General features: G+C 44.0%; 1 protein-coding gene and 1 long non-coding RNA gene across 2 annotated transcripts in view; both read right to left on the reverse strand.

Annotated features, from left to right (window-relative positions):
- Nucleotides 1–3236: 3236 nt before the first annotated feature.
- Nucleotides 3237–24680, reverse strand: LOC123512034 (pneumococcal serine-rich repeat protein-like). The gene is given in 14 exon segments (XM_045268190.1): nt 3237–3577; nt 5386–6091; nt 6823–6875; nt 7298–7477; nt 9744–10740; nt 10743–13279; nt 13482–13571; nt 13791–14034; nt 15259–15467; nt 16082–16232; nt 17924–18022; nt 20365–20477; nt 21691–21799; nt 24420–24680. Coding segments are annotated over 14 exon segments (5739 nt in total). The 5' UTR covers nt 24534–24680; the 3' UTR covers nt 3237–3440.
- Nucleotides 24681–25150: 470 nt separating this feature from the next.
- Nucleotides 25151–27500, reverse strand: part of LOC123512050 — a 13214-nt gene continuing 10864 nt past the window's right edge. The window contains exons 4-5 of the long non-coding RNA XR_006677016.1: nt 25403–25748; nt 25151–25184 (exon numbers count right to left, since the gene is read on the reverse strand). This is a non-coding gene — a long non-coding RNA (uncharacterized LOC123512050). The remainder of the gene's footprint in view (nt 25185–25402; nt 25749–27500) is intronic.

Consider the following 27500-nt stretch of genomic DNA (forward strand, 5'->3'; position numbering starts at 1 on the left):
TATTCCAAGTTTTCCTGTGCATGCAAACAGCGTATTCTGCTTGATTTTACTTTATCATTTCATCAAGTTTAGCATTCATTATTAATTTTTAGAACAGTAAAACAAAGTACTTTTTTCTATGGCGTAATAATGAGACCAGTAGTAGCCTGTTACGGCTTACTGTGAATTCTTGTTTATCTTTAAATAAACTATTCACATATACTGTAAGCAATCATCAATGGAGATAAGGATTATCCTTGTGAAACTGCTAAACATACATTCCTTTAAAAACGAAGGAGAACCGTCGAAATAGCATACAATAGTTAGGTTTGCCATTTAACCTACCAACAGGCATGATGGCTTCTTGCTTCTTTATTTTCTCACGTTCAAAGTTAATTGATCTAAGTTTTGCATCTGGCTTCTGAGATGTATAGGAATGTGCAATTTTCAATATTATCTTCCATGTTTAACATTCCCCTTTTTAACCAAAAGATACACATTCCCCTGTACACCTGAGATACGTTTACATGTGTTATTTATACATCTTACAAGGCATCTTATCACATACAGGAGAAGAAAGGAGCGCTGGAACAAAATTAAGTGTTGTGGACAAGACTACTGTTGTAAGATATAAACTGGCCACATAGAGCAACGGTAATGCTCACCTGGCAAGCTCCCTTGTACTGCATAATATATGGTATACGAGACCTCACAACAGACTCACCGATCGGGAAAAAAAAAAAAAAAAACAGAGACGATGGTCAAGAACACCAAGTACACGGTGGAACTTCGGAAACCACAGATTTCACCAACACAGCTTCCGACCATGAACCCTGGGACACGATCACAATCTTCACAACCACAGGCACACGACAACCGGTCATATTTTTTTTTTTTTTTTACGTAGGAAGAGGGCCAGCCAAGGGCAAAAAAAAAAAAAAAAAAGAAAGTTAGAAAAAAGCCCACTTGAGCGCTGGCTCTCCAAAGAGTACAAAAGTGCCAAAACCGTCAGCCAGAATTAGGGGAGCAAATGCCTCGATACCTCCCTCTTAAAAGAAGACAAGTTGTAGGAATTCGGAAATACAGATGCAGGGAGGGAGTTCCAGAGTTTACCAGTGAAAGGGATGAATGATTGAGCGTACTGGTTAACTCTTGCATTAGAGAGTTGGACAGAATAGGGATGAGAGGAAGAAGAAAGCCTTGTGCAGCGTGGCCGCAGGAGGAGGAGGCATGCAGTTAGCAAGATCAGTAGAACAGTTACCATGAAAATAGCGATAAAATATAGAAAGGGATGCAACATTTCGGCGGTGAGAAAGAGACTGAAGACAGTCAGAGGAGGGGAGTTGATGAGACGAAGAGCTTTCGATTCCACCCTATCAAGCAAAGCTGTGTGACTGGTATCCCCCAAACATGCGAAGAGTACTCCATACAGGGACGGATAAAGCCCTTATACAGAGTAAGCAGTTGGAGGGCGAGAAAAACCATGACCATCCATTGCCCAACATCACCTCGGCAATGTTGTCCAATAACAATGAATGAACCTAACAAACCCTCAACTACATGAATCCCCAGTTACAATAATCACACAACTAATGAATGTAAAGTGAAGAAGAAAAGCCTCCCTTTATGTTTATCAGTACAGTAAGTCCTCGTTATACGGTACATATGCGTTCCTGAAAACCTTACCGCAAATCGAAATTACCGTATACCGTATAACATGTAATAATAGGGAATGCGTTCCAGCACGTCAAAAGTCACCCCTACAGAAATTAAAATACATGAAAATAGTCATAAAAAAAAAAAAAAAATGTAAAGTACTGCGCAAAAGAAATGAAATGTTTTTATTTACCTTTCACTCGCCATGTATGCTATCAGATGATGTCCCTCCTGAAGCTAAGGGACAGTAGGGATTTCAGCCCTTACTTATCTTCTGCTGAGTAGGGCAGACGGGGGTAAGACGTCGTCGTCTGCACTGTCGGAAGCAGATGTGGAAGGGCCAGCTGTAGCAGAGTCGGCACGTTTCACTGGTTTGAAGAAAGAGGATATGGCCAGCTGTAGAACCGTCGGCAGCGGATATGGAACGGCCAGCTGTAGCAGGGTCGGCATGTCTGGCAGGCTTGAATAACGAGTACATGGAGGACTGTGTTTTATCTTTTTTTCATCATAGATATCTTGATAAATCTTGACACTTTTCTCTACGTCATGAGCCACTTTGCTACTCCTGGCAGGATTTGGGTCACGTTCCTTCAGCGTTTCCAGAGCTTTTTTGATACCACCGAGACATTCTCTATGAGATTTTAAGGTCCAGGATACGCACAGGTTCTTCTTCCTCGTCTCCCTCTTTATCTGCCTCCTGTGATGCCTTGTCTAGCTCTATAAGTTCATCATTTGAGAAAGGTTCAGCATGACTTTCCAAAAGATCTTGAACATCATCGAAGCCACCCCTATGGCGCATATTTACTGTCATTTCTGATCGCACCGATGTCGTCTTCAGCGAGGCCTGGGAAGTCATGCGTGCATGCTGGCCATACTTTATTCCACGCCAAGTTCACGGAAGACGTCTTCACTTCGTCCCAAGATGACTTGATGTTATCCGAGGCATGCTTGATGTTATACGACTTCCACCATTCTCTGATAGTGGGCTTGCCAGGCCATCTGTGCCCTTTATCAATTGCTGCATGGTTCGCCGCTGGTAGTAGGCTTTAAATGTTTGCCATAATTAATATGACTATATTTGTGCTTACAATAGACCCTTTAATATTCCATTTATTCATCTAATTAGTAATGCATGTAAGTAATATGTAATGCAGTTAAAAAAGGGGGGAGGGGGAGACAACAAGTTCCAAGGGTGGTCAAATTAAAGTCAATACTGTGCGTGGCGGGAAGGTGTGGCGTGGATGACGTCATCACCCTCGCTCCCCCGCACTGGGCCCTCTCGAGGGTAGTATGTAATTTCCAAATAGCGTAACTGGGAATTTACCGGATAAAGAACTACCGTTTAACGAAGACTTCCTGTACTTGTGGCTGGATGAAATCGGTGGTGCTGCTGCTACTGCTGTGTACTCAACCTTACTAGACACAATGTAGACTAACATAAAATAAATTAATGTGAAATGAATAATAATATTACATTTAGTCATGTGTTAACAGGTTAGCTGTGATGTGTTAAAATTCCTTCACAACACACACACACACACACACACACACACACACACACACACATGTACTCCTGTGTGAAGGATAAATTAAAGCACTTGTAGAAAACTATGTTTTCTTAATGATATTCACAAGTTCATGTATTTAAATTGAACAAGATTAGTGTGAGATTTCAGCATGAGTAGCAGCAGAAGGGTGTGGTGTTGTGGTATAATAGCAGGTGAAGGCAGCACAGCACTAGATTAGCAGCATGGTAGGTGGGAGTGGCAGAGGTGGTAGCTGGAAAGTGCCCAGCTAACTGCTGCCTATAGGTACTGCTGTCTGGGAGGCTCCAGCTTCACCCTGACCGGCCCATCCACTCCCACAGCTGATGTCGATCCTCTCAACACCACTGGCAGCTCCCTTGGCCCGGAAGGTTTCTTTGGTATAGCATTTGGGTATTCTGCAGAGCAAGGAGGCAGGATCAGTGATCTGTAGGGTAGAGTCAACTTGGTGTATTCTGCATGTGTTATTCACCAGAGTCAAATGCTGGTCACCCAGCCAGCCTTTCCTCAACGGAGAGAGCTCAGAGCTGACCGATCTTTGGGTAGAACCAAGACCATATCACACACCACACACACTGGGATAGCAAGGCCACAACCCCTCGAGTTACATCCCGCACACATTAAGAGGTTCACTCATTTCCCTTGCCGCTCCTGGGACTCAAGCCCTGGGCCCTCCCGGTTATGAGCTGTGCCTGTTAACCACTACACTATGCAGTGTGTGTTCATGTTACCTGCAGGTCACCCAGGCAGCCTTCCCCATTACAGAGCAAGCTCAGAGCTCACAGACCAATTTTTGGATAGGACTCAGACCACATCACACTTCACACATCGGAAAAGCGAGGCCACAACCCCTCAAATTATATCCCATACCTACTTGCTGCTAGGTGAACAGGGATTACATATTAAGAGGCTTGCCCATATGCCTCGCTGCACCTGGGATTCGAACCTGGGCCTTCTTGGTTGTGAGCCAAGTGTGATAACCACTACACTACATGGTGTGTGTGTGTGTGTGTGTGTGTGTGTGTGTGTGTGTGTGTGTAATTCACCTTGGTCACCTCCTGGTCACCCAGCCAGTCTTCCCCATTACGGAGCGAGCTCAGAGCTCATAGACCGATCTTCGGGTAGGACTGAGACCACACCACACTCCACACACCGGGAAAGCGAGGCCACAACCCCTCGAGTTACATCCCGTACCTATTTACTGCTAGGTGAACACACCCCACACATTAAGAGGCTTGCCCATTTGCCTCGCTGCTCCGGGACTCAAACCCAGCCCTCTCGATTGTGAGTCAAGCGTGCTAACCACTACACTACGTGGTGTGTGATTCACTGTTTGATCTGCTGCAGTCTCTGACGAGACAGCCAGACGTTACCCTACGGAATGAGCTCAGAGCTCATTATTTCCGATCTTGGGATAGGCCTGAGACCAGGCACACACCACACACCGGGACAACAAGGTCACAACTTCTCGATTTATATCCCGTACCTACTCACTGCTAGGTGAACAGGGGCTACACGTGAAAGGAGACACACCCAAATATCTCCACCCGGCCGGGGAATCGAACCCCGGTCCTCTGGCTTGTGAAGCCAGCGCTCTAACCACTGAGCTACCGGGCCGTGTGTGTGTGTGTGTGTGTGTGTGTGTGTGTGTGTGTGTGTGTGTGTGTGTGTGTGTGTGTGTGTGTGTGTGTGTTGTCATGTTTATAAACAAAATAATTTTTCTCTTTACAACTATAGTCTGTCTACTCTAAAGTGGCTCCTGGGTCTCAGTTTCAATGGTGTCCCATAGAATGGGTGGTTGTCAGATCTTGAGGAAAGCCGTGAGGTCTCCTTGCATTAAGTACATTGATCAATAGAAAACAAGTATTATTCACATCAAATCAATTACATTATTAATAAGTTACAATATGTTTTAAATCCAGGAGCCACTTCAGAGTAGACAGACTATAGTAAGGAGAACCTTGCAGTTACTTAGTCAATACAGCATCCTAGTCATCCCATGTTTGCAAACCTACCAGCTCACTAACCCTTTACCATGAATACCTCCCACACCTATCCATTGCTCCATACCCACAACTCCCACCTCCTCCCTCACCCATCACCAAACTTAGTAACCTTAACCTCCCTGACCACTGAAGCTCACCCTCACCATCTCCTTCAGCTGTCATTCATCCCCTCCCTTCCCACCACACACACACACACTCACTATAGTCCTGGGCCACTTGAGAGAAGGGAGAGAGACTGGCTCCTGAGCTGACACTCTTATGGATGGGTCTCCACGGGGCAGCAGCAGGGACGGAGGTGACACAGGAGAAGCCATTAGTCTTTCCTGTGGCCTCTACCTCGCTTGCCTCAGCCTGGCTGCTGCTACGTTGGCTCAGGTAAGACTTGAAGTTGGCTGCCATAGACCGAGAGTTTATCCTCAACTTGCCAAAAGCCTTGGCCAGGGGCTTGGGGGAGGCCAAGGCGGTTGTGGGCACCTCTACAGACTCATCCCACCCTTCATAGAAGGTGGATTTGGGAGAGGCTGGAGCCACTTGCCTTCCACCACTCCCTCCACTCCGCCACCTTCTGAAGATGTTTGGTGCGGAGAACTTGTGGAAGATTCCTTCTTCATCTGAGGAGTCTGACGAACTGCAGCCCACCACTGTCTCTTCCCCAGTTAGCAGCTCCCCATCACCACCCAGCTGTCTCTGCGGTGTGGCGACTGTGGCAACAGGGAAGGCTCGTTGTCCAGAGACAGCTGAGTCAGGCAGAGGCTTGGGTGGAGGCAGGTGTGTGTAGTGTGGGTGGAGGGGTGGAGGGCTGCAGGGAGGCATAGGCTCAGGCGGAGAGTCCAGAAACTCAAATGCAGCAGCTGTCTTGGCAGGGACGGTTGGTGGCGGAGGCTCTTCATCCCTCTTCGTCTCAACCTGATGACAAACTCTATTTACTGACCAGCCACCAAGAATATCGGGCTAAACTCTAACAAGTGTGGGTGTGCATCTAGTCATAATGAGAATTGTTTTCTTTTGTCTAGAGAAGGTCCTCTGCTCATATAATTGACCCAAACAAGAACAATTTTTCACTGATCTATCTATATACTGACTGACCTTTAGCAAGCTTGGTCTATCCTGTAACAAGTGTGTGTGTGTGTGTGTGTGTGTGTGTGTGTGTGTGTGTGTGTGTGTGTGTGTGTGTGTGTGTGTGTGTGTGTGTCATCATCATTACTGCCTTCTTCCTCTACTATACATCCCAAAACAATATTATTTCCTTCATTTATCATTCTCTCTCTCTATACTATCTGGGTAGCAATTACAGGGGATGGCCAAGACAAGGCACAGCACTGCACTGTACACACACACACACACACACACACACACACACACCCCAGTAGTAACAACAACAAAAACAACAATAATAATAACAGTAATAAAACAAACAAATAAATAAAGTAACAATAATAATAATAATAATAATAATAATAATAATAATAATAATAATAATAATAATAATAATAATAATAATAACAATAACATTCTCATTATTTCTCCACCTGACTAACAATCACACATGGAATAACCCACACAAACTACCACATTAACATACTACTACTACTACTACTACTACTACTACTACTACTGATGATTTGTTTGTATCTCACCTGCTTGATTGTGCGAGTGTTGTGTTGAGAGGCATCTCTAGCAATGGATAAACCTGCGGAAAGACAATAATGCAAAGCTTTACTTACACACACTTAACTCAATAACAAGGATATCAAAGAATGAAAGTCTTTTTGGCAGATAGAAGCACATATGACAGTAATAAGCATACACTAACAAATATGAAAACATATCAAAAGCCAATGTGGGAAAAAAAAAAAAAAAAAAAAAAAAAAAAAAGCAGATGGAGAAGCAGACACAACACTAACTCACTCCACAACAAAAACAGAACCAGAAGACAACAGGGACAAATATACATAACTTACATCATAGTTTTACCAGACAAACAAACAGACAATAAATCACACAGCAGATAGACACAAAAAATAGACCCCCCAAAACACCACACCTTCAGCATAGACACCACTACACCAAAGAACACACCACACAGACAAAACAGACAGACAAACTACATACACCACTGCTGCTGCTGATGTGAGCCAAGTGAGGGGTCAGAGGCACCACTGAGACGCCCTGTGCCAATGAAAGAGGTCCGCTTGACCCTTGGTGGTGCCAGGGGTGTATCACATGCTTCCCTCTCCTCCCTGCACAGAGCCAAGTCTGCCCTGCCCTGCCGTAGTGGAATGCACTTGTCCCCTGCCGCAAAACAATGGGAGTGAGGCAAAGAAGGACGGTCTACTAACTGGTCTCTTTTATCTAAGAGTGCTACTAGGCTAAGAGAGAGAGAGAGAGAGAGAGAGAGAGAGAGAGAGAGAGAGAGAGAGAGAGAGAGAGAGAGAGAGAGAGAGAGAGAGAGAGAGAGAGAGAGAGAGAGAGAGAGAGAATCTTGGTGCTGGAGTATGTCAATGGAAAGATATGAAAACATACACACACACACACACACACACACACACACACACACACACACACACACACACACACACACACACACACACACACACACACACACAGTGTAGAAAGAACTAGCAAGTCCTATATACATCATAAAATGCTCAATAGAAAATGGAACAGTACCAGTAGAATGGAAAAGAGCTGAGGTGGTTCCCATATATCAGAAAGGAAGGAAGGAAGAACCTTTAAATTACAGACCGGTATCACTAACTAGTGTAATATGCAAGATGTGTGAAAGAATAATAAAGAAACAATGGATCGAGTTCCTTGAAGACAACAAATTATTATCAAATAGCCAATTTGGTTTTAGAAAAGGTCGGTCGTGTGTAACAAATTTACTGAGTTTCTACTCTAGAATAGTTGATAGAGTACAAGAGAGAGATTGACTGTATTTATTTGGATTTAAAAAAGGCATTTGATAAAGTGCCACATGCAAGATTACTATGGAAGTTAGAGGAGAAGGGTGGCTTAAAAGGAAGCACATTGAGATGGATGGAAAATTATTTGAGGGGGAGAGAATTAAGGACGGTAGTTAAAGATATGAAGTCCAAGTGGAGAGCAGTAGAAAGCGGAGTACCACAGGGGTCAGTACTGGCACCAATACTTTTCTCATATATATAAATGACATGCCAGAGGAGTGAACAGCTACATAAATCTGTTTGCGGACGATGCGAAACTGTGCAGAGTTATAAAGCAAAAGAGGATTGTGAAATACTGCAGGAAGACCTAAATAAGATCTGGAAATGGAGTAAAAAGTGGAGATGGAATTCAATGTGGACAAAAGCCATGTCATGGAAATGGGAAAGAGTGAAAGACGACCAGTGGGAATCTATAAGATGGGAGATGGAGTAGAACTGGAGAAAGTAAAAAAGGAAAAGGACTTGGGAGTGACGATGGAAGAAAACAATCAACCAGTAAGCCATATTGATAGAATTTTCAGAGAGACATATAATTTGCTAAGGAATATTGGATTAGCATTTCACTACATGGACAAAGAAATGATGAAGAAATTGATAAGTACTATAATAAGACCCAGATTGGAATATGCAGGAGTTGTGTGGACCCCCATAAAAGAAACACATAAGGAAGTTGGAGAGACTACAAAAAATGGCTACAAGAATGGTTCCAGAATTTGAAGGGATGACATATGAGGAGAGACTAAAGGCTATGGATCTACCAACCCTGGAACAGAGAAGGAAGAGAGGGGATCTGATACAAGTTTATAAATTGATTAACTGAATGGACCAAGTGGATAATGAGAAACTGATCATGACAGAAGAATATGACATTCAAAGCACAAGATCGCATAGTAAAAAACTGAGGAAGGGAAGATGTCGGACAGATGTTAAAAAATATAGTTTCCCGCAAAGATGTGTTGAGACTTGGAACAGTTTGAGTGAGGAAGTGGTGTCAGCAAAGAGTGTGCATAGCTTTAAAGAAAAACTGGATAGGTGTAGATATGGAGACAGGCCACACGAGCATAAAGCCCAGGCCTTGTGAAACTACAACTAGGTAAATACACACACACAAACACACACTGCATAATGTAGTGGTTAGCACAATCAGCTCACAACTGAAAAGGCCCGGGTTTGAGTCCTAGGCGTAGTGAGGCAAATGGGCAAACTTCTTAATGTGTAGCCTCTGTTCACCTAGCAGTAAGTAGGTATGGGACATAACTCTAGGGATTGTGGCCTTGCTCTCCCCATGTGTGGAGTGTGTTGTGTTCTTAGTCCGACCTGAAGATTGGTCTATGAGCTCTGAGCTCGCTCCATAATGGGGAAGGTTGGCTGGATGACCAGTAGACAACCGTGGTGAATTACACATACACATATCCCATAAATTTCTTTAAATTTTCAATGTAAACTACTACCACTTGTCAGTATAAGTCTCACCCCAACTTTACAATATAATATCATTAATATGTATATTCTGTCTCTCATGGCTGCTACTTTAACAAATATTAATATCATTATTACTATTACTATTACTACTATGGCACAAACATACTCACCAACATAAGTGTGGTCCACCGCCACCCCTGCTTCCTGGCAGTGTGGGTGTGGAAAGCGGCTCCTGACAGCAGGCAGTAGCTTGGTGTGAGGTACCACACTGCCCTTGCCTCCTACTGCTGTGTTCCGGGGCTGAGCCAGGCTGTAGTGGGGAGGTTGCACCACTACTGGTGGCTCCTGTACTGAGGCAATGGTCTCAGAGGGAGGCATATTGCAGTGGGGTGGGCAGACAGGCACAGTGGGCAAGGCACAACTGTAGGGCAGCAATGGTTTACCCCACAGGCTACTTGGTGGAAGGGAGCCATTCTGCTGTGATGTGTCTGGCTGGGTGGGGCACAGCTGCCCCATCAGTCCCACTGCTCCTCGGTCTGTGCCCTGTGAAGGGGACAGCTGCTGCGAGGCTCCACTACACTGCAGTTCTGGGGCATTGGGGACCTCTGGTGCATGCCACAGGGAAGATAGGCTACTGATGCCACTTCCACTGCCACTACCCTTGGAAGGGCCGTCCTCTTCTGGGTGGCCAGGCTTCCCTAGGCCAGCTACCAGCGAGTGCAGCTCCTCCAGCTTCTCCCGGAACAGCACTTCCTTACTGCTGCTCCCACTGTACAGATCCAGGTTGGCCCAGAAGTCTTCAGCTGGTGAGGCAAAGGGCCCCTCCTGCTCCTGGCTGTGGCTACTGGGACTGCTGGGGCTGTGGCCACTGCTACGAGTCAGCTGTGGCATGCTATCAAACCAGATGGTCTCATACTTGTGGGCACCAGGAGGGAGAGCAGGAGGGGGGAGCTGGCCAGACTGGGACTCTAAGGGGGCAGCCTCCCCCCTAAGCAGGTGGTTGACAGCCTGGCGGTAGCTGTTGCGCCGCTCTCTTGTGCGTAGTCCCTGCGGTGCCACAGCCACCCTGCTAGCCACCTCCTTCACATCAGCACCATCACTCCCTTGCTGCAGGTACTCCCTGCATGCCTGGAACACCTGCTGGGCCACCACATCCAGGTTCCGTCGCCACACCCCTCCATCTCTCTAGTGCTCCCCTGATGCTGCTGCTGCTGCTGGTCACCACTGTTCCCACTAGTCACCAGCTGATAGTTCACAGTTTCAAACACCTCATCCACACTGGCACTGGACTCCCCAAAGTCCATCACTTCGTAGTCTCCTGACCCCTCTGTGTTGGGTGAAGTCAGGTTGCTGCTACAGTCTGAGGCTGCTGGGTTGAACAAGAGTCTGGGGACAGCCGCTCCAGATGCCACAGAGCCACACTCTGCCTTAGAGAGCCTCAAGTTATCATACATGGCTGCCTTGGCCTCCTCTGCTGAGCTGGATACTTCAGGATCCTCCAATCTGCCCAGACTCTGATCGCTCAGAGAGCAGTTTGCATACTCTCGCAGGGGCCGACCCTCCAGTGTGGCCCTCTTGGCTGGTAGAGGCACATACAGGCACCGCTGAGGCTGCTGCACCAGCCTGGCATTCACATAGTCCTTCACAGCAATTGAATCCTGGCAGTCTGTGGGGAGAGACTGCACTGGGATGGCAGAGGTGGTAGTGGTGGTGGTAGCGGTGGCAATGGCGGTGGCGGTGGCGGTGGCAGTGGTGGTGTCGGTGGCGATGGCAATGGTTGTGGTGGCGGTGGTGGTAGGAGCAGTGATGATGGTGGTGGTGGCAGCATTGGTGGTTCCTGGCTGCTTGGCAAAGAGAGGGTGGCCTTGGTTGGATTGGCATGAGGGAACCTGCATCTCCCTTGAACTACTAAAGTTGTGGATTACTGGTGGTGTTGTGGGTGATGTGGTGGTGATAGTGGTGGTGGAGGAGTTTGTGGTGGTGATATTGGTGAGTGTGGTGGTGGTGGTGGTGGTTGTGGTGGTTGTTGTGGAGGTGATGGTAGCAGAGGCAGTGGAGGCATCTGTGATGTAAGGGGTGATGGTGGTGGTTAGAGTGAGGGCAGCTACAGGTGTAGCATATAAAGAATTGATGGGTGTGGATGCAGGTGTAGGATGTGAGTGTGCCAGATATGTGGAGGAGGCAGGTGTGACAGGCAGGTGTCTGAGCTGGCAAAGTGAAGTGGAGTTGGTGAATATTTGAGAGGAGGAAGCAATCTGTGATGAAAATGGAAGAGATGAAGAAGAAATTAATTGTGTTTGGGACAGATGGATGGAGGAGGGAGAGGAGATGGAAGATGTGGAGCAGGAAGAAGATGAGAAGGAAGATGGAGAGGAGAAAGGAAGCTGTGAGTTGATAAGAAAATGTGGTTTAATAGCACGCAGTTTCTCCCCAATGAGCCGCTTTGGAGGAATCTGTGGCCGTGTATCACCCCTATCCTCCCTGCTGGCCTGTGATTCAGCCAACAGAGGAGGCACCTGGTACACAGACAGTTTGAAGCCTTCCCGTGGTGATGGCATATCACCCAGGAAGGCCCCACCACCATTACCACCACAACTGTCGTGTCGGGTGGCTGCCACACTGTCCAGACGACAGGGATCTAAACTGAAGTAAGCATTGATGTCTGCCTTCTTCCTGGCCAGCTCTGGGCTTCTGGGGATAGCTATGGCTCGTCCAGCGGCCATCCCTGGTCGCACATAGCGAAACGACTTGCTCTTCTTGACGGGCAGTGCCGGACGCTCATCCAAGCGGGCCAGGAGAGCCAGTGTGGAGCCGTCCTCTGGGGCATTGAGGTGGCTGTCTCCCTGGTGGCCTGAGGGAGAGGAGTGAGCCTGGCTAAAAGAGGCATGGCTGGCATCCGGACTTGCCTCACCACCACCACCACCACCACCATCACTGCCACTGCCCTCCAGCTGGTGGTATTTCTCAATGACTTTGTATGCCTTCTTCGTGGCCAGTGTCTCCTCCGCTCCAAGGCTGCTCTTCCGCTTGATTTTGTGCCCTGCTTCTATGGCAGGGTGGATGCTGAGGGCAGGCCGGGTGGTCACGCTGCTGGCACTGCGGCTTAGCCGGGGTACAGGCTGACCCTCTGCCGGGCAGCACCGCTCAAACATCTCCTTTAGTTGCGCAATGCTTGGCCGCTGACCCAGATCAGTCCTATGGGCAGTGTCACACATCTTGGTAGCAGTGGTGGTGGTGGTTGTCCTGGGCATGGGACTGCAGATCTTGGCTGGGGGTGGGACAGACACCAAGTTGAGGGAGTGCAAGGCTGGGGGTGGCCCAGATACATTCTTGGAGACAACAATTTCATGTGCATCACAAAGGGACAGCTGGTTGATCTGCTGCTTGTGGGTAACATTCTCTGCCTCCTTTTCTTGCTTGGAGCTGACAGTCAGGCATTGAGGGGATGACACTAGGCCCTGCTTGGTGGCCACTGATGGCCCCACAAAGCTAAGGTGTGCCTGGTTAGGGGACAGAGAAGGCACAGTGAAGGCTGTGGGCATGGAGGGGGGCGAAAGAAGCAAGGGCTTTGGTGGAGGGGAGGATTGGCTGTGGGGACAGAGACCACCCTGGGACAAGGGTTGCATCTTGGTGAGTTTGCGCTGTAGTGACAACACAGCACCCGGAGAGCTACTGTGGGTCCTAGGGTTGTCTGTTTGCTGCTTGTCTGTTGTGGAGGGAATGGAAAATTAGTTATCTGTTGATGTGGCAAGTCACTGTTCAATGCAAAGCGCTTCCCCCCCACACATACACAGGCAAATAGAGGTAAACAGACAGACTTTATCTGCAACAAATATACACACAAAGTAAAAACATAAATACAAATCAGGTTATGGTCCATATAAAGAACAACAGTTGTGGTGATGTACCTTGAGAGTGAGTATTGCAAGTGATATTCCCCGTTGTGGTAGAAGCAACAATTGAGATGGTGGAGGATGGTGTCACCTTAGCACTCTCATCTGAAAATAATGTACCTTCCAATAGAAAAAAAATATAAATGTTTATATCAAGTTATCTTAAATTAATAAATTAATAAATAACACTGAGATTCTAACTAGAAATATAACTGACACATCATTCTTCTCCCATATTTCATATCAATTCTGATATTTGGAAAAGGAATCATATACAACTAATCTATACTGTAATAACACACACACACACACACACACACACACCTTGCTTCTCTGGCCTTATGTACAATTCTTCATAGTCACTCTCCTTCTCCCTCAGGATGAGTGGCGTCCCGTCGGTGGCAATGTTCTCATACGGGTGAGCGTCTATCACTTTCAGTCTCTCCTTGAACAGTTCCCTCACAGCACGATGGAGAAGAATGTACTGCTCCTGAGTCTGCACCATCGCCACCCGCTGCCGCCGCATGTCCTTCACCAGCCCAAACAAGTCCAGCTTTTCACTGAGACGCTGTGAATGGAATATTTCTCAGACACTGATGGAAGAGAGAGAGAGAGAGAGAGAGAGAGAGAGAGAGAGAGAGAGAGAGAGAGAGAGAGAGAGAGAGAGAGAGAGAGAGAGAGGAGGGGGGGAGAATTTTAAATATGATGTTGGTTAATACAGTAAACCTCAATGAACTCAAATCTGAATAAGCTGGATATTGGATAAGTTGGACACCTTTAGGAATTTTTTCCAGATCTTTTTAACTCTATCACTATAGCACTGGTAGATATTTCCTGCCCTTTGATTGAGCAATGTTGAGCCACTAGGATGATATACTGGCTAAAACACCCTCACATCATTGGTGTCTGAGCCATTAGACAAGAAATAGCTTGTGTACTTTATCACTGTTTACACTTTACACAGCTGACACAAACATGAGGCAGTGTCTACTTCAGCTTTAATTTGCATTAGAGATGTATTTTTAGTGTGTCTGTGTGTGTGTGTGTGTGTGTGTGTGTGTGTGTGTGTGTGTGTGTGTGTGTAAATGCCTACTTGTGTGCACTATGTATGTAGTATTTATTTACACATGTCACATAAATCATATCAACTGTTAGTGGTAACAGACAAGCAAAATTTGAAGGAAAAAAAAAAAAAAAGTCCCTCAGAAAACTTTAATTTGAAGCTAACTTGAATGTTACTGTATCACCCAATAACTTAGCCTTAGCTTGAAAGAAAATACAAACTTCAAATCTTTTATAGAATGTGATGGTTAAAACTATTTCTTAAAGTGTGGTGCATGATGTAATCTGAATACTTTCAAGTGTGGTGGTCAAAACAACAAAAACTGATCTGCTGCAGTCTGAGCATGTCAACAAAACTGATAACTGAATATCTTGTAATCAGGAAAATAAAATAATATCAATTGTCTACAATGTGGCAGTTAGTCAAGCTTTGAGTAGCCCAATACATGGTCAATGTGAAAAGTAACACAAAGTATATACAAACTTAATTTTCTTAAGTGCGGCAATTAAAGCAAAACTTGCTCTCTATCAAGCCTTGTAGAGGGAAAGGTAATATTATAAGTTTAATTTTCTAAAGTGGTGGTTACAAGTCAACAAGAAAACCCAGTAGTGTCAAAAAATAATAAAAATAAATGGGAAACATCAAGACCACACATATGTAGTGAATGACCTTGTAATGTGGTATGGTGAATATATAAATTATATAAAAAAAAAAAGGCCAGTGTCTCACCCCAGCTCTGAGGAGACCCCACACATAATCAATAGCACAGATGGTCCCAGTGCGTCCACAGCCAGCCGAGCAATGCACCAGTACTGGCAGAGTCTCTGAGGCTTGGCAATCCCTCACCAGCCTCACCATGTCCAGCAGGGGCCGCACTGTCTCCGGCACACCATGATCTGGCCACAGAACATAGTGGAACTGGCAGATGGTGCGCTCCTCTGTGGAGAGAGGGAGATATAGTGAGGGTTTGGTGGTGACGGGGATACAAGGTGGTAATGGGGAGAGGCTGAAGTGAGGAGAAATATGAAGGAAAGAAGAAATATATGTAAATGGTTTGTTCTGAGATGAGAAGCAGGAAGAATCAGGGGAAGAGGATGGAATAGACAGGCTGTGAGAGGAGAAATATGCAGGAAAAAAGGATGTAATGAGAACTATACAGGAAGCAGAGGATGGAATGAGGAGAGAAAAGCAGGAAAACAAGATACAAGGATAAAATAAAGAGAAATACAATAAAAGAAGATAAAGTGATATCTCTATGTCAAGATAAAATTGCAATGTTTAAAAGAGGCCAATGACTTCCAGCAGTAAGTTTGAAGTAGTCACAAAACATTAAGCAACAGTAAGGAAGAGCACGGGAGAAAGGAAAGGGAAGGATGTATCCATTACACACTTAAGAACCCAAAAGAAGGTTTCAACACACTTATCCTTTAATTTTGAGCTACCGTTGTGACTTCCTTTGGGATTTGCAATTGAGTTGTTGTTTTTTTCACCCTTTGTTGACCTTTGCCAATGCCCCTCACACATGGGAAGAAGAAAAAAAAAAAGCACCCACCAGCAGTGCCACTGTCAGTGGTGTACTTAATCTTGAGAGTCCGCACCATGAAGTCCGGGCACACTTGCCGTGCCTTCACAAATGTTACCCTGACGGTGCCAAACTGCCGCTCCTCATTCTGGTTGTTTACCCAGTAGCACTCACACTTATGCTGTGAGGAAGGTAGTACATTCAGTTAAACTTTATTCATACAGAGAAATCATTGTATCTGTTCACTTACTGGCACTCACAGTTACATTGTGGGATACTGTAGACTCAATATCAATCTTTATTTATTAAGGCCAACTCACACTATTCACTACACCCACATCACAGCACATCATGTCGCCTTTCCATCAAAATTGTTCTTGCGTAATGACATGGCAAACCATCATCACATCACTGTCACAGAAAGAATACTTTGGTGTGACATGACAGTGCCGTGCAAATAGCCAATCTTTCTTTGGGGTAATTGCTTCCCAAAAGTAGTGCTTTTCTTAGGAGGATTTATTTCTATCTTCTTTAATAAATAATTCAGCTTGAATTTGACATTCTGAATTATTATAAAAGTTTTGTTTCATCATCTTCCAACTCCTTTGAGAGTTTTTAACTTCTTTTCATCTTGAAGGATCTACAACCACTTCTTTTCAGGATTGAACTTTTCTTCTTCATCCAACAGATGTGCAATTAATGCAAACTTCAACTCAAACCTGTGAGTCACTGCACTACTCGGGAGGAATCTAGACAGAGCGGCTCATGACAGAACAATGACAAGACATGACCACATAGTGACACAGTTGACAGAATGGTGACAGGATGTAACATAACCACATGGAGACATGATGAGGTAGCAGTAGTAGTGTGAATCAGCCCTTAAGAATGGCTACCAGAATAAAAGTGTGTGTGTGTGTGTGTGTGTGTGTGTGTGTGTGTGTGTGTGTGTGTGTGTGTGTGTGTGTGTGTGTGTGTGTGTAATTCACCACCACCATGGTCATCTGCTGGTCACCCAGCCAGTCTTCCCCATTACGGAGCGAGCTCAGAACTCATAGACCGATCTTTGGGTAGGACTGAGACCACAACACACACTCCACACACCGGGAAAGCGAGGCCACAAACCCTCGAGTTACATCCCGTACCTATTTACTACTAGGTGAACAGAGGCTACCCATTAAGAGACTTGTCCATTTGCCTTGCCACTTCCCGGGACTCGAACCCAGAGTTGAGCGTGCTAACTACTACACTATGAGGTGTGTGTGTTTCACTGTTTGATCTCCTGCAGTCTCTGACGAGACAGCCAGACATTACCCTACGGAATGAGCTCAGAGCTCATTATTTCCGATCTTCGGATAGGCCTGAGACCAGGCACACACCACACGCCGGGCAACAAGGTCACAACTCCTCGATTTACATCCCGTACCTACTCACTGCTAGGTGAACAGGGGCTACACGTGAAAGGAGACACACCCAAATATCTCCAACCGGCCAGGGAATCGAACCCCGGTCCTCTGGCTTGTGAAGCCAGCGCTCTAACCACTGAGCTACCGTGTGTGTGTGTTTGTGTGTGTGTGTGTGTGTGTGTGTGTGTGTGTGTGTGTGTGTGTGTGTGTGTGTGTGTGTGTGTGTGTGTGTGTGTGTGTGTGCATTTTATCTGAACAACCCTTTGTTAGATTGCTGGCCCAATACTGTACAGAAGTAGATGGATTATCACTGGGGCTAAGAGTATGAACAATGTGCTCCCTCATTATATCTATTACCAAACAGCCATGACAGGAAAAAAACCTACTATTGACAAACCTGTACACACCATATGGTATCTCCTGACAAACACATTAAGGTTTTTTGCACCATCAGGTTCACACTCACCTTGCCTCCCTCTGTCTCATTGGAGGCCATAATAATGACCTGCACCTCACACTCCACCACCATCCTCCAGAAGTCAGGCACAGTGTGGGCCAGTGGTCCCTGATGGCAACAAACTCCACATTACTAGAGTCACTCATGCCTTCACTGTATCATAACCAATTTTCTCTGATCAATTATCAAATATTTTTCAGTAAATGTCAAATCTCAATCATAATCAAACCTGAAAATAGCAATTGAGATTAAAAATATCAAGATGCGAAGTTAACTTTTTATGATGAAAAAAGCAAACGAGATAAAATCCTTGTCACCTAAACTTTATCAACTATGTAACTTATTAGTTTATACCTAAAGCATCACACAATATATATTACAGTTTATTTAGTAAAACTCCAGGAGTTACAAAAATTTATCCTAGTTCTTTATAATAAATTTGTTCAGTTTTCTGCCCTTAAGATAAATGCATTTTTTTTTTTTCACAACACTTTATTGCAATCCTTTATCCCCATTCTTACTTAAAGCACAATCTGCTGTTAGATGGGAGAACAATTGAAAAAGTTGCATCACCATGCTCCATGTTTGTTATAATGTAAGCACACGGAAGACAGCATTGATTGAGATTTATGCAATTTGATTGAGACATGTGACTCGTGAGTTCTTGGTGGCATAATCCAGATGCAAAATATTGACATGAGATTGATCAAGATTTGCAACTTTATTTTACAGCAACGAGATGCAAATGATTGTTTAACTCAATTACTAGATAGTAACAACAGGAAGATGGAAACGTTCTTTACTTTTTCACATTACATTGAGGCATTTCTTGTAGCGGCACAGCTGTGGGCAAATATAGTCAAGTTTTAGCAAACGCTTGCAAACACCTCTCCAAAGTGTTTGCTTTTGTTTGACCCCATTTGGGAAACACTTTTCAGGCAATCAGTGTTCAGTGTGCAACAACCCCATCAATCCCAGGAAATTATATCACAAAGGAGTTACATTACAAATAAGACTGAATAAAAGACATGTTTTTGGCCATGGATGTGGGTACTATAGATAAAGATTTAAGTTTACTTATTTTTGTGGCATACTGGAGAGAACCAGAATAAAAAATACAGTCTGAAACAAATTAATGAGCTACTGGTAGCTAATGATATGTCTGTCCTGGCTATGAGTGTTGTCTAATTCCATGCTTCTAGTCGTGACTTTGATACAATAGTGGAATTATTTTCCTATTATTAAGTTAATAAAATGATAAAACTGCCACAAATCCTTGTAGCATAGAGTAATAAATTATGGCAAAACACATTATCTGCTCAGTATTGTGATAATTCAAATATCGAGGCACCAGAAAGCCTCAGCCATACATCTACAATGGAACACCTTCAAAAAAAGCCTGCGTGACACGCAGATTAAACCACTGTAGTACATAATATGTCCTGCTACTTTTGAGGAGTGTTGGGTTGGTCTGCCCTTGGTATATACAAATGATGAAGTACAAGAGGGTAGTGGCCTATACTCCTCAACAAGAAATAAATTTCCAACTCTTCAATCTTACTGCCATGTTAATATCTTGATTACAGCCTTCGCTTAGGTGAATGATGTGTACGATGACTTCTCCCAGGGATTGAAATCATGGCCGTCTGGCAGTACCAACGGTGTCCTGTTCACTGTGTTCAGTGCGGACCAAAACGCATTTGCCCTTTCCATGACACTACCAAAAATGCCTTTGGTTTACCTTACACAAATATGATATTTCACATACAAAGTAATCAATAAATGAGAAACACTGTGAGGCAGGCTCAGGTAAAGAAGTTCCACAACTGTTCCACCTAAAGTATCTGCATCCCACTGCAGAAATATTAATGGAATTCTTGATCAAGCTGAATGCAACACATATATAGTCTTTGAGAAGCCATTAAGCTCAATTAAAAGGGATTTCAACACATCTACAATAAGATCAGGGCCGTGCAGAGGGGGGGGCGGAGGGGGCTTGAGCCCCTGCCCCTTTGAACCTTGATGCCCGAAGTGCCCTTTTGCAGCATTTAAGGGGCGCCAAATTGAAGCTGAAAGTCATGAAATAACTAACTCGTAACTTCAAATCCCTTCAAATGCTCCTTTTAAACTTTTGAGCCCTTGCCCCTCCAATGGTCTCTGCACGGCCCTGAATAAGCTGAATCAATAAGGAATTCAACATATCTCCAGTCTTTAAGAAGCCAGTAAGCTGAATCCATAAAAAAAATTCAACACATATACTCTTTAAGAAGCCAACAAACTTAACTAATAAGGAATTCTTTGGCCTTTTAAAATATATATACAGCGACAAACACATACATTATTGCATTCTATATAAAAACTCAATAAAAAAAAAGCTTGGATAACAGTACTTTGAAGAATGTTCATGCTAACCTAGCCTAACTTAACCCAATTAGCCCTTTGAGGCCTACCTGGGAGCCAATATAGGCCCGGGAGCCACTGGCCCCTCTGATGAAGTTGGCATTGATGTAGTCACTGCCAGGCACTCCAGGAAAGCAACTCAAGACAACACGGCTGTAGTCATCTGCAGAAAATAAATAAATAAATAAATAAAAATAAATAAATAAAAAATAAATAAATAAAAAAAAAGTAAATATTTACAAGATGTCCTTAATTGCCAAATGTGGTCATTTATCTCCTTAAATTTTGGGGGAAATGCAAAATTTGGTCTATTTTGGTAACCCCAACCAACTAAACCAAAACAATCTAAGTTAACCTAACCCTAACCATAACCTAACCTTGGCTAACTCTGGTTTTAACGTAATGTGTTGAATTTCAAAAGCATCAACATGAGTTGGCAATAGCCAAGTGTGTGAAAATAACTTCATCGGCAGAGGTGAAGCACAGTGAGTACAGTACCACAACATGCAGTCATGGCATGCACCGCTGACACTGACTGATAGGTAACACTAACCCAAAACTGCCTTTATTATGTGTTCACTAAATGCATCCCTTTCAATTTTTATACATTTTCTTAATGTATAAAGGGCATGTACTAAAAAAAATAAATATTGATAAAAAAAAAAAAGTGAAGTGGCATTCCCCATATGAAAAAGCTGAGAAAATCAACCAAAACTAGGAGAAAATTGATTGATGGATAGATAGATGCACAGTGAATAAATAGTGGCTTCAAGCTCTTCAATAATTAATCAGCTCATTATCTGCAGTCCAGTTCCATACAAAAGCAAATACTGCCTTGGCAGTCTTTACTAACTGGTGTTCAGACCATCACAAGTAATTTTACACTCTCAGGTCAGAAATGTTTAAAAGTAACACACACACACAATAATTTCTCTATATCTCTCTCATTATTTTCAGTGTGATGGCATTCACTTGGCACACCAGAGAGAGAGAGAGAGAGAGAGAGAGAGAGAGAGAGAGAGAGAGAGAGAGAGAGAGAGAGAGAGAGAGAGAGAGAGATTAAAATTTCACAGTATGTATACTAGTACAATAGTCACTATGATTGTCTCTATGTCTGCCTTTCTCTCCCTACTCCCAGAAGTATGTTAAGTATGGAAAACTCCTTTGTCTTTCTGATGACTTAATTAATGTTAAGTATTCACTAAGATAAATTACTTTGCTGTTCCAATTTCACTACAAAAAACATTGGTAAGTATGGTAAACCCTATGCAATTTTTATTACACTGATAATGGCAAGCTCTTGACCTTTTTTTTTATTTCATTTTAGTAAACAAGCATTGTTAACAGTAAGCACTTCCTATGATCGGCATACTTACAAGGAAGGATGTCTTTGTATCTATTTTTCCTTCTGTTAACATCTTTTTCTCCTTGGGTGCAGGAAAAATCACTTCGTCCTCTGAGACTCTCGGTCAGCTGTTTCAATTCCTAGGATGAAAACATACCACATTAAAACAGAAACAACCCATCGTCACATCATAGTGAGACTATATGACTATTCCCCTTGGCAGAGTATTACATAGCATCTTAAGGTAATAGACAGGAAAAAGCGGAGAGGAAGGCGAAAACATTTCTTATTTTTACTATTTTGTCTCGTTTCCTACACTGCAATTTCCTTCTCAACATTCATAAGCATGAAAAAATAATTATACACCGATTATTTCCCGTAATAATATTAATAATAATTTACCTTGAATTAGGCTGAAAAATAAGGGATAAATGAAGATAGAATTTAATAGGTAGCTGCGGCCAGCGACTCATCGAGAACTGCCACATACGATACTGTGAACAAACATTTCCCTGTTTAAGTGTTCCCTCTCCATCCATGCTATCGCAAATCACTGCTATCACATTATTTACACTCCCTCTCATCACTTGAACTGCTCATTGGCATTCAAGTAAATGCATTCCCTTCACTTTCCGGCAGGTGAGGACACACAAGAGCGAATACACAAGTAAATATGTCAGGGTCCGTGTGATGTCACGATCTTCGCGGCTCAGCGGCGCAGCCTGTCATCTGTCCACGCCTCTTATCTACTAACACCTCACACCTGCTTGCCGTTCACTTTATAAGGCTCAAGACTGACGCCTTCACCTCAATCAACACACATTACACTTATCTCCCATTTTGTTGTTCTTTATTACAGTGCGTGTCAAATGTGCTACAGTAACCAGCCTCCGCCGCTCAAGTCACCTATTATACCTTCAATTGCCTGTGAGATCTGAGGACTGATGCCTATTCTGAAACACTGAAAAGGCTCTACCTACGTATATACTAATACAGAGAAGCAGGCATTTCTGAATGAGAGAGAGAGAGAGAGAGAGATGGCGTCTATTGGGGCGAGTGTGTGATCATATACCATAGGACGGCTGGTGTTTAAGAAGGGAGAGAGGAGGTAATGGCAGCCAACCAACCGGTTTGTGTTGCGCGGGACAAAAGTTCTACTTGATGCCCTTATAAGGATTACGCCGGCGCGACCACCAGTCAATCGTACTAGATTCACAGCCACAGCAGATAAATTGCAATGATTACAATGCGATCAGTGAAAGGAGAGCGAGGAGGGGCTAACGTTGTCAGCATCACTGCTCACAATGGTCGAGCTGTACCTCTCTCTCCCAAGGAAGTGAGATCATAGTGCATTGCCGTTATCAACACTTTTCAGTTGGATGGCTCTATAGGGTTCATGGAACCCTATAGAGCCATCGAAACAATGCAATATGCAATTTTATATAGAGAGAGGTCCGGTGCTACGAATTGTGGGTTCCGATTAGAAAACCGATTGTGGGGCCCGTACCTACAAATAATATAGTTTTTATCTCGTGTAATATGCTCACATTTAGTTAAAAATATATTATAAACTTTTGACATATTGACATTTTTAAAGACCATGCATAACTCTGTTTAATACAAAATGAAGGAATTGTAGCTGGTCTGGGGAATCCATAAGGTGCGGGACTGAATTTCAAGGAGAGAGAGAGAGAGAGAGAGAGAGAGAGAGAGAGAGAGAGAGAGAGAGAGAGAGAGAGAATGGTTAGTTTGAAAATTGGTCACACACACACACACACACACACACACACACACACACACACACACACACACACAGTATTTCCATTGCATGTGCAATTATCTCTAACGGTGAGCATTTTTAGAAAATAATGCACATCACGTTTGCCTAAACAATTCACACAGAGAGAGAGAGAGAGAGAGAGAGAGAGAGAGAGAGAGAGAGAGAGAGAGAGAGAGAGAGAGTATCTGTAGTGTAGACGACAATTACGTTGAGGAAGCTGCTTAACAAATGTAATCCCAGACGAGAATGTACTGCGTATCTTGGCGACGGTTACGTAGTCAATAAATTATTGATGTTCTGTTCAACTGGCTAAAGTGATTAAAATATTACTGTTATCCAGTGAGTACCCAGCCGAGTATGCAAGCGTAAAAAAAAAAAAAAAAAAAATATCTAGCTAGCTGAGGGAGTTAAAAGAAGGTACCGCTGTCTCCCTTCTCTCCTCCCACCACAATAGCCGCCCAGGCCTCAGGGTCTTCCCGTCCCTGAGCATCCCAGGACCTTAAGGTCAGAACAGCTTCTTGGTTACGTCCTTGTGCAATATAGGTCCATCATTACCCGATTTTCTCTCCAATACTGCAAGTCTGCACCCTGCCTGCCCTGTGCTGTCCTCCCGTCCATGCGCGGCCAGCTCACAATCACAGGGCACAGCCTCCACCTACATTTTTTGTCCCCGGGTAGGCTAATCCCTGCCGTCCTGCCCCGCCAGCTGATACCTTGCCGCCCTCACAATGGTTTGTTTGGCCACTTCGCCTCCTGTTCTCCTCTAATAATTTTCGCCCTATACCTTGCTTCCCAAGATAGCCCCACCACCACCTGGCATTACATCAAGGGTATACACTGGGTGCATTCCACTACGGCAACACTTCATCACGTCAAATACTGTTGCTGCTCCATATACCACTATACTTGCAATGCCCACAACGCTATCACACCAAGAGAGAGAGAGAGAGAGAGAGAGAGAGGTGATCACACGCACTTACCTGAAACTCTACTTCATACTGATCATTTCCTTCGCTTCTCTTCGCCTCCAGCGTATCCACATGGTTGATAAAATTTTCTAATATAGTCCTTAAGGGCAAATTGCCTTCCCTCATCCCATGGTATGCATGGGGGTCACCTAAGCACACCCCTACAATGCTCACTTGAGGACCACTAGAAGCACGACACAAACCACTACTACCAAACCACAGACACTATCAACCTCCTCTCGCAAGCCAACCACCCAGAGGCTTCTAAACTCGCACACGCCATCTACCAAGAAAAATGTATCCCCGTACTCTCTCCTCTGCCACAAAGAAAACGAGATGTGGGGTAACTAAATTATCCTCACATTTGACAGTGTTCTGGCAGGGCGAGGCAGTGTCTGGGAATGTGTGACAGTATCTGAGATGGTGTGACATTATCTGGAAAGGTGTGGCAGTGTCTGAGAGGATGTGATAATGTCTAGGAGGATGTGGCCGTGTCTGGGAGGATGTGGCAGTGTCTGAGAGTGTGATAATGTTGCAGTGTGTTCGTTTCTGAGGTCTGTGGCAGTGTCTGAGATAGTGTAGTTACTTGAGAGGGTGTGGCATTGGCTGAAAGGGTGTAGCAGTGTCTGGCAGTGTCTGCCAGGGTGTTACAGTGTCTGGAAAACTATGGCAGTGTCTGAAAGGATATATCAGTGTCTGGAAGGCTGCAGCATTGTCTGGGAGGATGAAGGAGAAACATAGGTGTGCTATATATTTTTTTTCTAGGGAAACAAATTCCTGAAAGACAGGCATTGAAATCATTAGGCCATTACAGAGTATATAGGTAGCTACATAATATTTCAATTTCCATTACATACACTGCACAATATTTCATTGCCACAAGAGTAAACAAAATTTGCAATATAATATAATATAGTCACTTGTTCCTTTCCTTAAGCATTATAAAAACTTTCTCCCAATTACAAACTACAGTGGTACACTAAACTTGTCATTACCTCCATAGTGGGCAACCTGTAGAACTTTGGTGAGCAGGGGAGGCGAGTCATGCTACACTGGATCCCCAGTCATATGGCCGCTGACGAAGCTGCCAGACGAAGTGCCGCTTAGGCCCCGCCATCATCAGGCACGTGCCGCCCAGCCAGCCGGCAGGAGGTGAAGGCGCGGGCGCGGAGAGCCGTGTCACAACGCACTCACCAGGTGTACCATGAGGCGGAAACCATTAGGAGGCCTGGTACACCGCCACCACCGGCTATCACCCACACTAGCAGCCCAGAGAGGACGGCGTGTGTACGCGCCTTAATTCTTGGCTACTCCAAGGCTGCCACTCGTAGAGGATATCCCCTGCAGTAGGAGATTTTAGCTTAATGTAGAGGGTAGGGGATACCTACGGGGAAAATAACAATTTTTAAGGGAAACTAAAGAGTTCATTAACAATGTGTAGGGGAATGTTTTTTTTTTTTTAAACACTAAATATTTGTCTAGACACCCATTACAGTTTATGATATATATATATATATATATATATATATATATATATATATATATATATATATATATATATATATATATATATATATATATAAATCATTTAATAAGATTTGGATTAACGGAGGTAATTTTTTTTTCAAATATATTATCCATAAGCAGAATGTCCATTATTTTTAATCCTAGGCGAAAAAGTATCACCGGCGAGGTGTGTAGCAGAAGGAGGAAGAAAGGAGAAATAAAGGAGGATAAGGAGGAAGGAAGGAGAAAAGGAGGAGGAAGAGGAGCAGCAGCCAAGCCATAATACTTGTCACCCTCCATTTCCTCAATATTTTGTCTAATATCTAATGTTTTTGTGTGTTTTTAAGCTCAGACGTGTAGATGGAAGCAATATAAAGGAAAAGAAGGAAAAACAAAGGAGGATGACGAAGAAGTAATGAGAATTAGAGGCGGAATAGGAGAAGGAGCCAAGGTGTAATATTTAGGTAAGTGACCCTTTTCATCCTAACGTTCTTTATAATGTATTTTGTTGGTTTGGGGTATATTTAGGGTGTTTTGAATGTGTTCAGTAGGTGTTTAGTGTGTTATAAGTATGTTTGGGGTGTGTTTCGTTTGTCTTGTGTGTGTGTGTTAGATCTTTTAGGTATATTTTACGTATTTTGAGTGTGGTTTGGAGGTGTGTTTCAATATTTGGATGTTTTGAGTGTGTTTGGGAGCATTTTGAGGGGTTGGTTGGTGGTAACTTATTGCTAGGGTTTCTCTCTTAAAATACCATATAAATTTACCTTAATAAATAATAATGGTGTTAAAATACAAAGCCAGCATCTCTCACACAATGCAATGCTGGCAGAGCTGCAGACCACCCCTGCATCGAAGAGCAACGACACGTGTGTCTCAGACAGTCAGTTCTCCTACTGCGGTGTCAATGTCATCCCGAAGCAGCGCATGTGTGACAGCATCAAGCCATCAATGACTACTGCAGTAACGGAGAGGTGAGGAGACGGTCTTGCTTTTGTCACTCTGGCACGCAAGGCTTAACTCATGCCATGAACTCCATTGTTTCATATAAAAGTTGCAGGTTTTCTTACATTGTATACAATATACTAAAAAATCACAACTTGACAGTACTGAAGCAAATGCCTTTCTTGTGGCAGGATGAGTTTGTGCAGCTGTGTGGCATTGACGAGCGCCGGGAGAAGAATGTCAGTGTGCCAACACTCAAGAGTCATACTATTGCCAGTGCCGGCCAGGATACAGACTTGTCAGGAAGTTCAACTGTGAAGGTTTCCTGCCTGGACTGTCATTGTTACTCTACTATGGTTTGTCTTCTTAAACTTCTCAGTCCTTCACCTCTACTTTAGCAACAGCATAAAAAAGTTACTGTGGTATTCAAGGGTACTTTTGTTGTTTTTGGCATAACTCCAAAATCCTTACTCATAAAGTTCCTCCCCTCGTAATAATTAGGCGCTGGGTACAGAAATTTACCTTCTTAGGCCTACAGAGCCACCCATGCAAGCCTGATCCACCTTGGCTCTCCTTAACATACCATCCTTATCGTTACATCATCCACACTCGCTTCCCCAATCCTGTGTACCACAACACAAGAGA

This window comes from Portunus trituberculatus, chromosome 4 (assembly GCF_017591435.1).
Source record: "Portunus trituberculatus isolate SZX2019 chromosome 4, ASM1759143v1, whole genome shotgun sequence".
NCBI lineage: Eukaryota > Metazoa > Arthropoda > Malacostraca > Decapoda > Portunidae > Portunus > Portunus trituberculatus.